This window comes from Passer domesticus, chromosome Z, assembly GCF_036417665.1.
Source record: "Passer domesticus isolate bPasDom1 chromosome Z, bPasDom1.hap1, whole genome shotgun sequence".
Taxonomy (NCBI): domain Eukaryota; kingdom Metazoa; phylum Chordata; class Aves; order Passeriformes; family Passeridae; genus Passer; species Passer domesticus.
This window is the reverse complement of record NC_087512.1, coordinates 48,093,082-48,108,917: the sequence shown is the minus strand read 5'-3', so window position 1 is coordinate 48,108,917 and position 15,836 is coordinate 48,093,082. Positions and strand designations below refer to the sequence as shown.

The window sequence follows — 15,836 nt, the reverse complement described above, 5'->3', positions numbered from 1 at the left end:
TGGGACACTCTTGGAGTTGCTCTTGGATCCCTTGAACAACAGGGTTTGGCCCAGGGGGGGAATTTGTGCTGCTTTGTGGCAGAGGAGAACTTCCCAGGCTATTTTGTGTTTGTTATAGGGAAGGTTGGTTATTGCTTTGCATAAAGTCACAGACCAACATGGAGCGTTTGCTTTGTGATGTCAGGGCATGGTTGCCACGTCATAGTGGTGACATGAGAAGGTTGCCTTGGTGCACGGAAGGCCTCAGTGTCAGAGCAGTCCTAGGGCTTGCTCAGAGCAGGAGCACCCTGCGTGTTGAGGCATTTGTCAGTGGCAGCTGCACACTGACAGGAGCCTTGTTTGTTCTAGTGTTGGAGCACAGCGTGCAAACTTGCACAGCAGTGCTACAATGATTCAGCAGCTTGCTGCTGCAGTAGTTACTGCTTATGGCATTACTTATTCCGGCTATTTTCTGACTCACCTGGCACGTAAGTAGAGATTTCCCCTCTGCTTAGGTTAGGGTGTAACGTAACCTGGCTTTTGTATGTCTTCCTGCTCCTTCTTAGTGACTGAGTCAATTTAGAAACAGAAAGAGCGTTAGGATGCCACTGGTTTAATAAAGCTCCTGTCAAGACGTTCAGCTAAAAAGGGGGTGTCTGAAGCCACAGGGTCACATTGCAAGGAAACCTGCAGGGATTCTCTTCCCTCCATGGGAGAGTCTGTGGCAAGAGGGTCTGTCATTTCCTCAATTTACTGGGACAAGCAAGACAGCTTTGAAAATATAAACTGGGAGAACTTCTCAGAAGGCCTTCTAAAAACTCTGTTGTTCCCAGTTGCAGTTGTTCCCAGAATTCAGGGAAAGCTTCTTTCTTTCTAAATTTTGTCATGAAAGGATTTGATTGTCTAACTTGACCCTTTACTGAGTACTAAAAGAGTGATTCCCTTTGCAATGAAGTGCAAACTCCAAAGCAGTGAGTATCTCCTCCTGAACCCTGCAGCTGCTGCTGTGCTGTTTCACAATAGAACTGCCACAGCTCAGAGGAATTTTGGGGAAGCTTTTCTGGGCAACTGTTTACAGCAAGTTAATGAGAATTAGTGCATGCAACTGATTTTTTTTAAAAAAGTTCCTGAGGGAGAGGACTTTAGAAGCTGTTTTATGTGTTTGCTAGAACAGGAGTATTGAGTGTTAAAGAAGAATTTGTATTTTCTGGATCATGTTTGTATCCTTTTGCTGGATAAAGAGGTTGAAGTGTAGGAACAAAATGGAACATTGTTCTGATCTCTTGGTGGCTGTGTGAAATGTATCTCCTGGAGGGATGTTGTGAAAGGGAAAATAATCTCTGTTTGGGTTGACCTCTTGTGTGGGATTCACCAGCCCAGGAATTTTCTCACAGCATCTGGTTCATTTTCCCTGCCCACTACAGGTCATATAAAACATGTATTCAGCGGAGCTGATCCTGAGGTGAGTGAGAAAGGAGGATTGCATGTTCCTCCTATTTAAAAATTCTGGAGCGAGCTGTCACGTTGGCTAGACACAGAAGAGTCTAGAGGGCCAGCAAGAACGGCCAACAGAAAATCCAGCTAGAAAAGCCCAAAGACAATAATTTTCATGTATTCAAAAAAAACCCCCAAAAAATAAAAACAACAAAAAAAACCAAACAAACAAACAAAAAAAAAAAAACCAAAAAAAACCAAAAAGTGGATATTTCCTAATTTCAATCTCAGAAATTTGAAGGAGAAGTGAAGAATTTCCATAGATCCCCAGGTGACAGCACTCAGCAAAAGGGCTGTTACCCTGTCAAACATGGTCTCAGTGCATGCCAGACCCATAGACAATGGAACAGATGACACTTCCATCCTGTGGCTTCTGCGTTTTTAGGTATGATAGGAGGAGAATCCCAGTTAAATTTTTCATTTTCCAGCCAGCAAATATTTCCTGCCCCTATCCAGCACAGGATGGGATTGTGATCCACTTGTAGTTTTCCCAGTCTGCAGCAGCAAGAGCAAAGGCCTTGGCGCCGCTTTGCTACTTGTCCATTTCAGAGCTTGCAAGAAATAAAAGCTGCGTTTAGCAGAGACAAGGTTGCTTGCTGATAGCAGGCAAGGAGGAATGTGAAATTCCTAGCCATATAGCATTGTGTTGAATTGGCCCATTTTAATCTGGTTGGAGTGACTTAGAATGCCATTGCTAAGAGAGCTGATGAGTTCTCCTTAGAAGATGTGGTTGTAGGTGTCAGGAGAACTGGGTTTAGAATGCTAGGTAACGGCGTGTCCCTCATGCTTCTCTCTTGCCACAGGTGACGAAAGGAACAGCCGTCTCTCCCGTGGCTCCCTCTGCTCCCGGACAAGAAGGCAAAGAGGAGCAAAGGGAGGGAGAGAAGCAGAATCGTCCGTGTGTGGTGACAGCCCCGGCTGATCCTTGCAAGAGAGTAAGTGCCAGCTGTGGGTGGCGCTGTCTTTAGGGCAAGGCAGAGGTGCACGTTTGTGAGCAGGCAGCACTTGCTGTTGCTGGCCGAGGAGGCGGAGTGCTGGAGTCCTGCAGGACGTAGTCATTTCCTGCAGGCCATGCCAGCTGGAAATTGGCCTTTGCCCAGTCATGTTGAGGCACCGAAGAGCTGGGGGCTCTGGGTGAGCTTTTGGCTGCCTGGCTGAGTGCAGCTCTATGTCTGGGCTTCTGCAGTGCATTGGCCAAGGGCACAGGTGGTGGTGCTGGCGACCCCAGGGCTTTGCTTGTTTGTTTTTCCTTTGTGGAAATGTGTGTTTGGCTTGTGGAAGTGTTCTGCAGTTTTCTTGAGCAGTTCTTCATTTGTACAGCCTCTTTTGGCCCAGCTGTGTGTTGGCTTTTGATAAGCTGCAAGGAGATGAGTGTGCTGTGCGTGAAGCTGTGGGGGGCAATTCTTGTGCCGTGTGGCCAAGGAAAGGAAGCGCGTATTGGCTTAGGCTTCTTGTGAGGCAAAAGGCAGAAGCGGGGAGTTTCTGTGGATCCCTTTTGCGGTGAAGTCTGCAGCTTTGACAAGTGCACTGGAGCCTGGAGTGGGGGTGAAGCTGGAAGTCCTTGAGTGCTGTGTTGCGTTGTAGAGAAGAGGAAGGAGATGTTGAAATGGAGGATGCAGTATTTGAAGTCAGATGGGCAAGAGTGTGTCTGGCGAGCTGCGTGGGCCAAAAGGAGGCAGGGCTGCTGGTGGTCCAGAGCAGCTGCACGTGAGGCAGCGTGTGGGCAGGCGGCCAAGAAGGCCAAGGGCAGGGTGGGCTGTGTCAGCAGCAGAGGGCAGCAGGAGCAGGGCAGTGAGCGCCGGCCTGTGCTGGGCAGCGCTGCGGCCGCAGCTGCAGCGAGTGCTGTGTGCAGTTGTGGGCCCCTGTGAAGCAGCAAGTCATTGAGGGGCTGGAGCATGTGCCCAGAAGGAGACGGGAGGTGGGCAAGGGTGTGGAGCATAAGCCCAGGGAGGAGGTGCTGAGGGAGCTGTCGCCTGGACAAGGGGAGTCTCGTGAGGGACCTTCAGGCAGACGTCCATAGATGCCGACGTGATAGCGGTGAGCACAAGGGCTGTTGCCCTGTCAAACATGGCCTCAGTGCATGCCATTGCTTTTGAGGCTGGAGTAGCTGCCGCTTGCACCCTGTGGCTTCTGCGTTTTTTGGTATGCTAGGAGGAGAAGCCCTGTTCATTTTGTCTTTCTGCAGCCAGCAAGGGGGCTTCTGCACAACATTTCCTGCCCTTTTCCAGCACAGGATGGGATTGTGATCCACTTGTAGTTTTCCCTGTCTGCAGCAGCAAGAGCAAAGGCCTTGGCGGCTCTTTGCTACTTGTCCATTTCAGAGCTTGCAAGAAATAAAAGCTGCGTTTTGCAGAGACAAGGTTGCTTGCTGATAGCAGGCAAGGAGGAATGTGAAATTCCTAGCCATATAGCGTTGTGTTGAATTGGCCCGTTTTAATATGGTTGGAGTGACTTAGAATGCCATTGCTAAGACAGCTGATGAGTTCTCCTTAGAAGATGTGGTTGTAGTTGCCAGGAGAACTAGGTTTAGAATGCTAGGTAACGGCATGTCCCTCATGCTTCTCTCTTTCTACAGGTGACAAAAGGAACAGCCGTCTCTCCCGTGGCTCCCTCTGCTCCCGGACAAGAAGGCAAAGAGGAGCAAATGGAGCGAGAGAAGCAGAAGCGTCCGTTTGTGGTGACAGCCCCGGCTGATCCTTGCAAGAGAGTAAGTGCCAGCTGTGGGTGGCGCTGTCTTTAGGGCAAGGCAGAGGTGCAAGTTTGTCAGCAGGCAGCACTTGCTGTTGCTGGCCGAGGAGGCTGAGTGCTGGAGTCCTGCAGGACGTAGTTATTTCCTGCAAGCAGTGCCAGCTGGAAATTGGCCTTTGCCCAGTCATGTTGAGGCATCGAAGACTGGGGGCTCTGGGTGAGCTTTTGGCTGCCTGGCTGAGTGCAGCTCTATGCCTGGGCTTCTGCAGTGCATTGGCCAAGGGCACAGGTGGTGGTGCTGGCGACCCCAGGGCTTTGCTTGTTTGTTTTTCGTTCGTGGAAATGTGTGTTTGGCTTGTGGAAGTGTTCTGCAGTTTTCTTGAGCAGTTCTTCATTTGTACAGCCTTTTTTGGCTTTTGATAGGCTGCAAGGAGATGAGTGTGCTGTGCGTGAAGCTGTGGGGGCCCATCTTTGTGCCGTGTGGCCAAGGAAAGGAAGCGCGTATTGGCTTAGGCTTCTTGTGAGGCAAAAGGCAGAAGCGGGGAGTTTCTGTGGATCCCTTTTGCGCTGAAGTCTGCAGCTTTGACAAGTGCACTGGAGCCTGGAGTGGGGGTGAAGCTGGAAGTCCTTGAGTGCTGTGTTGCGTTGTAGAGAAGAGGAAGGAGATGTTGAAATGGAGGATGCAGTATTTGAAGTCAGATGGGCAAGAGTGTGTCTGGCGAGCTGCGTGGGCCAAAAGGAGGCAGGGCTGCTGGTGGTCCAGAGCAGCTGCACGTGAGGCAGCGTGTGGGCAGGCGGCCAAGAAGGCCAAGGGCATGGTGGGCTGTGTCAGCAGCAGAGGGGCAGCAGGAGCAGGGCAGTGAGCACCGGCCTGTGCTGGGCAGCGCTGGGGCCGCAGCTGCAGTGAGTGCTGTGTGCAGTTGTGGGCCCCTGTGAAGCAGCAAGTCATTGAGGGGCTGGAGCGTGTGGCCAGAAGGAGACGGGAGGTGGGCAAGGGTGTGGAGCATAAGCCCAGGGAGGAGGTGCTGAGGGAGCTGTCGCCTGGACAAGGGGAGTCTCGTGAGGGACCTTCAGGCAGACTTCCATAGATGCTGACGTGACAGCGGTGAGCACAAGGGCTGTTGCCCTGTCAAACATGGCCTCAGTGCATGCCAGTGCTTTTGAGACTGGAGTAGCTGCTGCTTGCACCCTGTGGCTTCTGCGTTTTTTGGTATGCTAGGAGGAGAAGCCCTGTTCATTTTGTCTTTCTGCAGCCAGCAAGGGGGCTTCTGTACAACATTTCCTGGCCTTTTCCAGCACAGGATGGGATTGTGATCCACTTGTAGTTTTCCCAGTCTGCAGCAGCAAGAGCAAAGGCCTTGGCGGCTCTTTGCTACTTGTCCATTTCAGAGCTTGCAAGAAATAAAAGCTGCGTTTTGCAGAGACAAGGTTGCTTGCTGATAGCAGGCAAGGAGGAATGTGAAATTCCTAGCCGTATAGCGTTGTGTTGAATTGGCCCGTTTTAATCTGGTTGGAGTGACTTAGAATGCCATTGCTAAGAGAGCTGATGAGTTCTCCTTAGAAGATGTGGTTGTAGGTGTCAGGAGAACTGGGTTTAGAATGCTAGGTAACGGCGTGTCCCTCATGCTTCTCTCTTGCCACAGGTGACGAAAGGAACAGCCGTCTCTCCTGTGGCTCCCTCTGCTCCCGGACAAGAAGGCAAAGAGGAGCAAAGGGAGGGAGAGAAGCAGAATCGTCCGTGTGTGGTCACAGCCCCGGCTGATCCTTGCAAGAGAGTAAGTGCCAGCTGTGGGTGGCGCTGTCTTTAGGGCAAGGCAGAGGAGCAAGTTTGTCAGCAGGCAGCGCTTGCTGTTGCAGGCCGAGGAGTCTGAGTGCTGGAGTCCTGCAGGACGTAGTCATTTCCTGCAGGCCGTGCCAGCTGGAAATTGGCCTTTGCCCAGTCATGTTGAGGCACCGAAAAGCTGGGGGCTCTGGGTGAGCTTTTGGCTGCCTGGCTGAGTGCAGCTCTATGTCTGGGCTTCTGAAGTGCATTGGCCAAGGGCACAGGTGGTGGTGCTGGCGACCCCAGGGCTTTGTTTGTTTGTTTTTCCTTTGTGGAAATGTGTGTTTGGCTTGTGGAAGTATTCTGCAGTTTTCTTGAGCAGTTCTTCATTTGTACAGCCTCTTTTGGCCCAGCTGTGTGTTGGCTTTTGATAAGCTGCAAGGAGATGAGTGTGCTGTGCGTGAAGCTGTGGGGGGCAATTCTTGTGCCGTGTGGCCAAGCAAAGGAAGCGCGTAGTTGCGAAGGCTTCTTGTGAGGCAAAAGGCAGAAGCGGGGAGTTTCTGTGGATCCCTTCTGCGGTGAAGTCTGCAGCTTTGGCAAGTGCACTGGAGCCTGGAGTGGGGGTGAAGCTGGAAGTCCTTGAGTGCTGTGTTGCGTTGTAGAGAAGAGGAAGGAGATGTTGAAATGGAGGATGCAGTATTTGAAGTCAGATGGGCAAGAGTGTGTCTGGCGAGCTGCGTGGGCCAAAAGGAGGCAGGGCTGCTGGTGGTCCAGAGCAGCTGGACGTGAGGCAGCGTGTGGGCAGGCGGCCAAGAAGGCCAAGGGCTTGGTGGGCTGTGTCAGCAGCAGAGGAGCAGCAGGAGCAGGGCAGTGAGCGCCGGCCTGTGCTGGGCAGCGCTGGGGCCGCAGCTGCAGTGAGTGCTGTGTGCAGTTGTGGGCCCCTGTGAAGCAGCAAGTCATTGAGGGGCTGGAGCGTGTGGCCAGAAGGAGACGGGAGGTGGGCAAGGGTGTGGAGCATAAGCCCAGGGAGGAGGTGCTGAGGGAGCTGTCGCCTGGACAAGGGGAGTCTCGTGAGGGACCTTCAGGCAGACGTCCATAGATGCTGACGTGACAGCGGTGAGCACAAAGGCTGTTGCCCTGTCAAACATGGCCTCAGTGCATGCCAGTGCTTTTGAGGCTGGAGTAGCTGCCGCTTGCACCCTGTGGCTTCTGCGTTTTTTGGTATGCTAGGAGGAGAAGCCCTGTTCATTTTGTCTTTCTGCAGCCAGCAAGGGGGCTTCTGCACAACATTTCCTGCCCTTTTCCAGCACAGGATGGGATTGTGATCCACTTGTAGTTTTCCCTGTCTGCAGCAGCAAGAGCAAAGGCCTTGGCGGCTCTTTGCTACTTGTCCATTTCAGAGCTTGCAAGAAATAAAAGCTGCGTTTTGCAGAGACAAGGTTGCTTGCTGATAGCAGGCAAGGAGGAATGTGAAATTCCTAGCCATATAGCGTTGTGTTGAATTGGCCCGTTTTAATATGGTTGGAGTGACTTAGAATGCCATTGCTAAGACAGCTGATGAGTTCTCCTTGGAAGATGTGGTTGTAGTTGCCAGGAGAACTAGGTTTAGAATGCTAGATAACGGCATGTCCCTCATGCTTCTCTCTTTCTACAGGTGACAAAAGGAACAGCCGTCTCTCCCGTGGCTCCCTCTGCTCCCGGACAAGAAGGCAAAGAGGAGCAAAGGGAGCGAGAGAAGCAGAAGCGTCCGTTTGTGGTGACAGCCCCGGCTGATCCTTGCAAGAGAGTAAGTGCCAGCTGTGGGTGGCGCTGTCTTTAGGGCAAGGCAGAGGTGCAAGTTTGTGAGCAGGCAGCACTTGCTGTTGCTGGCCGAGGAGGCTGAGTGCTGGAGTCCTGCAGGACGTAGTTATTTCCTGCAAGCAGTGCCAGCTGGAAATTGGCCTTTGCCCAGTCATGTTGAGGCATCGAAGACTGGGGGCTCTGGGTGAGCTTTTGGCTGCCTGGCTGAGTGCAGCTCTATGCCTGGGCTTCTGCAGTGCATTGGCCAAGGGCACAGGTGGTGGTGCTGGCGACCCCAGGGCTTTGCTTGTTTGTTTTTCGTTCGTGGAAATGTGTGTTTGGCTTGTGGAAGTGTTCTGCAGTTTTCTTGAGCAGTTCTTCATTTGTACAGCCTTTTTTGGCTTTTGATAGGCTGCAAGGAGATGAGTGTGCTGTGCGTGAAGCTGTGGGGGCCCATCTTTGTGCCGTGTGGCCAAGGAAAGGAAGCGCGTATTGGCTTAGGCTTCTTGTGAGGCAAAAGGCAGAAGCGGGGAGTTTCTGTGGATCCCTTTTGCGGTGAAGTCTGCAGCTTTGGCAAGTGCACTGGAGCCTGGAGTGGGGGTGAAGCTGGAAGTCCTTGAGTGCTGTGTTGCGTTGTAGAGAAGAGGAAGGAGATGTTGAAATGGAGGATGCAGTATTTGAAGTCAGATGGGCAAGAGTGTGTCTGGCGAGCTGCGTGGGCCAAAAGGAGGCAGGGCTGCTGGTGGTGAAGAGCAGCAGCACGTGAGGCAGCGTGTGGGCAGGCGGCCAAGAAGGCCAAGGGCAGGGTGGGCTGTGTCAGCAGCAGAGGGCAGCAGGAGCAGGGCAGTGAGCGCCGGCCTGTGCTGGGCAGCGCTGCGGCCGCAGCTGCAGCGAGTGCTGTGTGCAGTTGTGGGCCCCTGTGAAGCAGCAAGTCATTGAGGGGCTGGAGCATGTGGCCAGAAGGAGACGGGAGGTGGGCAAGGGTGTGGAGCATAAGCCCAGGGAGGAGGTGCTGAGGGAGCTGTCGCCTGGACAAGGGGAGTCTCGTGAGGGACCTTCAGGCAGACGTCCATAGATGCCAACGTGATAGCGGTGAGCACAAGGGCTGTTGCCCTGTCAAACATGGCCTCAGTGCATGCCATTGCTTTTGAGGCTGGAGTAGCTGCCGCTTGCACCCTGTGGCTTCTGCGTTTTTTGGTATGCTAGGAGGAGAAGCCCTGTTCATTTTGTCTTTCTGCAGCCAGCAAGGGGGCTTCTGCACAACATTTCCTGCCCTTTTCCAGCACAGGATGGGATTGTCATCCACTTGTAGTTTTCCCTGTCTGCAGCAGCAAGAGCAAAGGCCTTGGCGGCTCTTTGCTACTTGTCCATTTCAGAGCTTGCAAGAAATAAAAGCTGCGTTTTGCAGAGACAAGGTTGCTTGCTGATAGCAGGCAAGGAGGAATGTCAAATTCCTAGCCGTATAGCGTTGTGTTGAATTGGCCCGTTTTAATCTGGTTGGAGTGACTTAGAATGCCATTGCTAAGAGAGCTGATGAGTTCTCCTTAGAAGATGTGGTTGTAGGTGTCAGGAGAACTGGGTTTAGAATGCTAGGTAACGGCGTGTCCCTCATGCTTCTCTCTTGCCACAGGTGACGAAAGGAACAGCCGTCTCTCCTGTGGCTCCCTCTGCTCCCGGACAAGAAGGCAAAGAGGAGCAAAGGGAGGGAGAGAAGCAGAATCGTCCGTGTGTGGTCACAGCCCCGGCTGATCCTTGCAAGAGAGTAAGTGCCAGCTGTGGGTGGCGCTGTCTTTAGGGCAAGGCAGAGGAGCAAGTTTGTCAGCAGGCAGCGCTTGCTGTTGCAGGCCGAGGAGTCTGAGTGCTGGAGTCCTGCAGGACGTAGTCATTTCCTGCAGGCCGTGCCAGCTGGAAATTGGCCTTTGCCCAGTCATGTTGAGGCACCGAAGAGCTGGGGGCTCTGGGTGAGCTTTTGGCTGCCTGGCTGAGTGCAGCTCTATGTCTGGGCTTCTGAAGTGCATTGGCCAAGGGCACAGGTGGTGGTGCTGGCGACCCCAGGGCTTTGCTTGTTTGTTTTTCCTTCGTGGAAATGTGTGTTTGGCTTGTGGAAGTATTCTGCAGTTTTCTTGAGCAGTTCTTCATTTGTACAGCCTCTTTTGGCCCAGCTGTGTGTTGGCTTTTGATAAGCTGCAAGGAGATGAGTGTGCTGTGCGTGAAGCTGTGGGGGGGGGGGCATTCTTGTGCCGTGTGGCCAAGGAAAGGAAGCGCGTAGTTGCGAAGGCTTCTTGTGAGGCAAAAGGCAGAAGCGGGGAGTTTCTGTGGATCCCTTCTGCGGTGAAGTCTGCAGCTTTGGCAAGTGCACTGGAGCCTGGAGTGGGGGTGAAGCTGGAAGTCCTTGAGTGCTGTGTTGCGTTGTAGAGAAGAGGAAGGAGATGTTGAAATGGAGGATGCAGTATTTGAAGTCAGATGGGCAAGAGTGTGTCTGGCGAGCTGCGTGGGCCAAAAGGAGGCAGGGCTGCTGGTGGTCCAGAGCAGCTGGACGTGAGGCAGCGTGTGGGCAGGCGGCCAAGAAGGCCAAGGGCATGGTGGGCTGTGTCAGCAGCAGAGGGGCAGCAGGAGCAGGGCAGTGAGCGCCGGCCTGTGCTGGGCAGCGCTGGGGCCGCAGCTGCAGTGAGTGCTGTGTGCAGTTGTGGGCCCCTGTGAAGCAGCAAGTCATTGAGGGGCTGGAGCGTGTGGCCAGAAGGAGACGGGAGGTGGGCAAGGGTGTGGAGCATAAGCCCAGGGAGGAGGTGCTGAGGGAGCTGTCGCCTGGACAAGGGGAGTCTCGTGAGGGACCTTCAGGCAGACGTCCATAGATGCCGACGTGACAGCGGTGAGCACAAGGGCTGTTGCCCTTTCAAACATGGCCTCAGTGCATGCCAGTGCTTTTGAGGCTGGAGTAGCTGCCGCTTGCACCCTGTGGCTTCTGCGTTTTTTGGTATGCTAGGAGGAGAAGCCCTGTTCATTTTGTCTTTCTGCAGCCAGCAAGGGGGCTTCTGTACAACATTTCCTGGCCTTTTCCAGCACAGGATGGGATTGTGATCCACTTGTAGTTTTCCCTGTCTGCAGCAGCAAGAGCAAAGGCCTTGGCGGCTCTTTGCTACTTGTCCATTTCAGAGCTTGCAAGAAATAAAAGCTGCGTTTTGCAGAGACAAGGTTGCTTGCTGATAGCAGGCAAGGAGGAATGTGAAATTCCTAGCCATATAGCGTTGTGTTGAATTGGCCCATTTTAATCTGGTTGGAGTGACTTAGAATGCCATTGCTAAGAGAGCTGATGAGTTCTCCTTGGAAGATGTGGTTGTAGTTGCCAGGAGAACTAGGTTTAGAATGCTAGATAACGGCATGTCCCTCATGCTTCTCTCTTTCTACAGGTGACAAAAGGAACAGCCGTCTCTCCCGTGGCTCCCTCTGCTCCCGGACAAGAAGGCAAAGAGGAGCAAAGGGAGCGAGAGAAGCAGAAGCGTCCGTTTGTGGTGACAGCCCCGGCTGATCCTTGCAAGAGAGTAAGTGCCAGCTGTGGGTGGCGCTGTCTTTAGGGCAAGGCAGAGGTGCAAGTTTGTGAGCAGGCAGCACTTGCTGTTGCTGGCCGAGGAGGCTGAGTGCTGGAGTCCTGCAGGACGTAGTTATTTCCTGCAAGCAGTGCCAGCTGGAAATTGGCCTTTGCCCAGTCATGTTGAGGCATCGAAGACTGGGGGCTCTGGGTGAGCTTTTGGCTGCCTGGCTGAGTGCAGCTCTATGCCTGGGCTTCTGCAGTGCATTGGCCAAGGGCACAGGTGGTGGTGCTGGCGACCCCAGGGCTTTGCTTGTTTGTTTTTCGTTCGTGGAAATGTGTGTTTGGCTTGTGGAAGTGTTCTGCAGTTTTCTTGAGCAGTTCTTCATTTGTACAGCCTTTTTTGGCTTTTGATAGGCTGCAAGGAGATGAGTGTGCTGTGCGTGAAGCTGTGGGGGCCCATCTTTGTGCCGTGTGGCCAAGGAAAGGAAGCGCGTATTGGCTTAGGCTTCTTGTGAGGCAAAAGGCAGAAGCGGGGAGTTTCTGTGGATCCCCTTTGCGGTGAATTCTGCAGCTTTGGCAAGTGCACTGGAGCCTGGAGTGGGGGTGAAGCTGGAAGTCCTTGAGTGCTGTGTTGCGTTGTAGAGAAGAGGAAGGAGATGTTGAAATGGAGGATGCAGTATTTGAAGTCAGATGGGCAAGAGTGTGTCTGGCGAGCTGCGTGGGCCAAAAGGAGGCAGGGCTGCTGGTGGTCCAGAGCAGCTGGACGTGAGGCAGCGTGTGGGCAGGCGGCCAAGAAGGCCAAGGGCATGGTGGGCTGTGTCAGCAGCAGAGGGGCAGCAGGAGCAGGGCAGTGAGCACCGGCCTGTGCTGGGCAGCGCTGGGGCCGCAGCTGCAGTGAGTGCTGTGTGCAGTTGTGGGCCCCTGTGAAGCAGCAAGTCATTGAGGGGCTGGAGCGTGTGGCCAGAAGGAGACGGGAGGTGGGCAAGGGTGTGGAGCATAAGCCCAGGGAGGAGGTGCTGAGGGAGCTGTCGCCTGGACAAGGGGAGTCTTGTGAGGGACCTTCAGGCAGACTTCCATAGATGCTGACCTGACAGCGGTGAGCACAAGGGCTGTTGCCCTGTCAAACATGGCCTCAGTGCATGCCAGTGCTTTTGAGACTGGAGTAGCTGCTGCTTGCACCCTGTGGCTTCTGCGTTTTTTGGTATGCTAGGAGGAGAAGCCCTGTTCATTTTGTCTTTCTGCAGCCAGCAAGGGGGCTTCTGTACAACATTTCCTGGCCTTTTCCAGCACAGGATGGGATTGTGATCCACTTGTAGTTTTCCCAGTCTGCAGCAGCAAGAGCAAAGGCCTTGGCGGCTCTTTGCTACTTGTCCATTTCAGAGCTTGCAAGAAATAAAAGCTGCGTTTTGCAGAGACAAGGTTGCTTGCTGATAGCAGGCAAGGAGGAATGTCAAATTCCTAGCCGTATAGCGTTGTGTTGAATTGGCCCGTTTTAATCTGGTTGGAGTGACTTAGAATGCCATTGCTAAGAGAGCTGATGAGTTCTCCTTAGAAGATGTGGTTGTAGGTGTCAGGAGAACTGGGTTTAGAATGCTAGGTAACGGCGTGTCCCTCATGCTTCTCTCTTGCCACAGGTGACGAAAGGAACAGCCGTCTCTCCTGTGGCTCCCTCTGCTCCCGGACAAGAAGGCAAAGAGGAGCAAAGGGAGGGAGAGAAGCAGAATCCTCCGTGTGTGGTCACAGCCCCGGCTGATCCTTGCAAGAGAGTAAGTGCCAGCTGTGGGTGGCGCTGTCTTTAGGGCAAGGCAGAGGAGCAAGTTTGTCAGCAGGCAGCGCTTGCTGTTGCAGGCCGAGGAGTCTGAGTGCTGGAGTCCTGCAGGACGTAGTCATTTCCTGCAGGCCGTGCCAGCTGGAAATTGGCCTTTGCCCAGTCATGTTGAGGCACCGAAGAGCTGGGGGCTCTGGGTGAGCTTTTGGCTGCCTGGCTGAGTGCAGCTCTATGTCTGGGCTTCTGCAGTGCATTGGCCAAGGGCACAGGTGGTGGTGCTGGCGACCCCAGGGCTTTGCTTGTTTGTTTTTCCTTCGTGGAAATGTGTGTTTGGCTTGTGGAAGTATTCTGCAGTTTTCTTGAGCAGTTCTTCATTTGTACAGCCTCTTTTGGCCCAGCTGTGTGTTGGCTTTTGATAAGCTGCAAGGAGATGACTGTGCTGTGCGTGAAGCTGTGGGGGGCAATTCTTGTGCCGTGTGGCCAAGCAAAGGAAGCGCGTAGTTGCGAAGGCTTCTTGTGAGGCAAAAGGCAGAAGCGGGGAGTTTCTGTGGATCCCTTCTGCGGTGAAGTCTGCTGCTTTGGCAAGTGCACTGGAGCCTGGAGTGGGGGTGAAGCTGGAAGTCCTTGAGTGCTGTGTTGCGTTGTAGAGAAGAGGAAGGAGATGTTGAAATGGAGGATGCAGTATTTGAAGTCAGATGGGCAAGAGTGTGTCTGGCGAGCTGCGTGGGCCAAAAGGAGGCAGGGCTGCTGGTGGTCCAGAGCAGCTGCACGTGAGGCAGCGTGTGGGCAGGCGGCCAAGAAGGCCAAGGGCATGGTGGGCTGTGTCAGCAGCAGAGGAGCAGCAGGAGCAGGGCAGTGAGCGCCGGCCTGTGCTGGGCAGCGCTGGGGCCGCAGCTGCAGTGAGTGCTGTGTGCAGTTGTGGGCCCCTGTGAAGCAGCAAGTCATTGAGGGGCTGGAGCGTGTGGCCAGAAGGAGACGGGAGGTGGGCAAGGGTGTGGAGCATAAGCCCAGGGAGGAGGTGCTGAGGGAGCTGTCGCCTGGACAAGGGGAGTCTCGTGAGGGACCTTCAGGCAGACGTCCATAGATGCCGACGTGACAGCGGTGAGCACAAGGGCTGTTGCCCTTTCAAACATGGCCTCAGTGCATGCCAGTGCTTTTGAGGCTGGAGTAGCTGCCGCTTGCACCCTGTGGCTTCTGCGTTTTTTGGTATGCTAGGAGGAGAAGCCCTGTTCATTTTGTCTTTCTGCAGCCAGCAAGGGGGCTTCTGCACAACATTTCCTGCCCTTTTCCAGCACAGGATGGGATTGTGATCCACTTGTAGTTTTCCCTGTCTGCAGCAGCAAGAGCAAAGGCCTTGGCGCCTCTTTGCTACTTGTCCATTTCAGAGCTTGCAAGAAATAAAAGCTGCGTTTTACAGAGACAAGGTTGCTTGCTGATAGCAGGCAAGGAGGAATGTGAAATTCCTAGCCGTATAGCGTTGTGTTGAATTGGCCCGTTTTAATCTGGTTGGAGTGACTTAGAATGCCATTGCTAAGAGAGCTGATGAGTTCTCCTTAGAAGATGTGGTTGTAGGTGTCAGGAGAACTGGGTTTAGAATGCTAGGTAACGGCGTGTCCCTCATGCTTCTCTCTTGCCACAGGTGACGAAAGGAACAGCCGTCTCTCCCGTGGCTCCCTCTGCTCCCGGACAAGAAGGCAAAGAGGAGCAAAGGGAGCGAGAGAAGCAGAAGCGTCCGTTTGTGGTGACAGCCCCGGCTGATCCTTGCAAGAGAGTAAGTGCCAGCTGTGGGTGGCGCTGTCTTTAGGGCAAGGCAGAGGTGCAAGTTTGTGAGCAGGCAGCACTTGCTGTTGCTGGCCGAGGAGGCTGAGTGCTGGAGTCCTGCAGGACGTAGTTATTTCCTGCAAGCAGTGCCAGCTGGAAATTGGCCTTTGCCCAGTCATGTTGAGGCATCGAAGACTGGGGGCTCTGGGTGAGCTTTTGGCTGCCTGGCTGAGTGCAGCTCTATGTCTGGGCTTCTGCAGTGCATTGGCCAAGGGCACAGGTGGTGGTGCTGGCGACCCCAGGGCTTTGTTTGTTTGTTTTTCCTTTGTGGAAAGGTGTGTTGGCTTGTGGAAGTGTTCTGCAGTTTTCTTGAGCAGTTCTTCATTTGTACAGCCTTTTTTGGCTTTTGATAAGCTGCAAGGAGATGAGTGTGCTGTGCGTGAAGCTGTGGGGGCCCATCTTTGTGCCGTGTGGCCAAGGAAAGGAAGCGCGTATTGGCTTAGGCTTCTTGTGAGGCAAAAGGCAGAAGCGGGGAGTTTCTGTGGATCCCTTTTGCGGTGAAGTCTGCAGCTTTGGCAAGTGCACTGGAGCCTGGAGTGGGGGTGAAGCTGGAAGTCCTTGAGTGCTGTGTTGCGTTGTAGAGAAGAGGAAGGAGATGTTGAAATGGAGGATGCAGTATTTGAAGTCAGATGGGCAAGAGTGTGTCTGGCGAGATGCGTGGGCCAAAAGGAGGTAGGGCTGCTGGTGGTCCAGAGCAGCTGCACGTGAGGCAGCGTGTGGGCAGGCGGCCAAGAAGGCCAAGGGCAGGGTGGGCTGTGTCAGCAGCAGAGGGCAGCAGGAGCAGGGCAGTGAGCACCGGCCTGTGCTGGGCAGCGCTGGGGCCACAGCTGCAGTGAGTGCTGTGTGCAGTTGTGGGCCCCTGTGAAGCAGCAAGTCATTGAGGGGCTGGAGCGTGTGGCCAGAAGGAGACGGGAGGTGGGCAAGGGTGTGGAGCATAAGCCCAGGGAGGAGGTGCTGAGGGAGCTGTCGCCTGGACAAGGGGAGTCTCGTGAGGGACCTTCAGGCAGACGTCCATA

The 15,836-nt window shown here is 53.9% G+C and overlaps 1 protein-coding gene across 19 annotated transcripts in view; it reads left to right on the top strand.

Annotated features, from left to right (window-relative positions):
- The first annotated feature begins 263 nt into the window (after positions 1-263).
- LOC135290684 (proteoglycan 4-like) overlaps positions 264-15,836 on the top strand; it is a 137,524-nt gene continuing 121,951 nt past the window's right edge. For 13 of the 19 annotated variants that reach the window (XM_064404617.1, XM_064404608.1, XM_064404620.1 and 10 more), the window contains exons 1-10: positions 264-467; positions 1,404-1,441; positions 2,277-2,408; positions 4,049-4,180; positions 5,805-5,936; positions 7,578-7,709; positions 9,333-9,464; positions 11,110-11,241; positions 12,866-12,997; positions 14,639-14,770. In XM_064404617.1, the coding sequence (XP_064260687.1) occupies positions 389-467; positions 1,404-1,441; positions 2,277-2,408; positions 4,049-4,180; positions 5,805-5,936; positions 7,578-7,709; positions 9,333-9,464; positions 11,110-11,241; positions 12,866-12,997; positions 14,639-14,770 (1,173 nt within the window). In that variant the 5' untranslated portion in view covers positions 264-388. The remainder of the gene's footprint in view (positions 468-1,403; positions 1,442-2,276; positions 2,409-4,048; positions 4,181-5,804; positions 5,937-7,577; positions 7,710-9,332; positions 9,465-11,109; positions 11,242-12,865; positions 12,998-14,638; positions 14,771-15,836) is intronic. The other 6 variants (XM_064404615.1, XM_064404616.1, XM_064404612.1 and 3 more) reach the window with 6 other exon arrangements.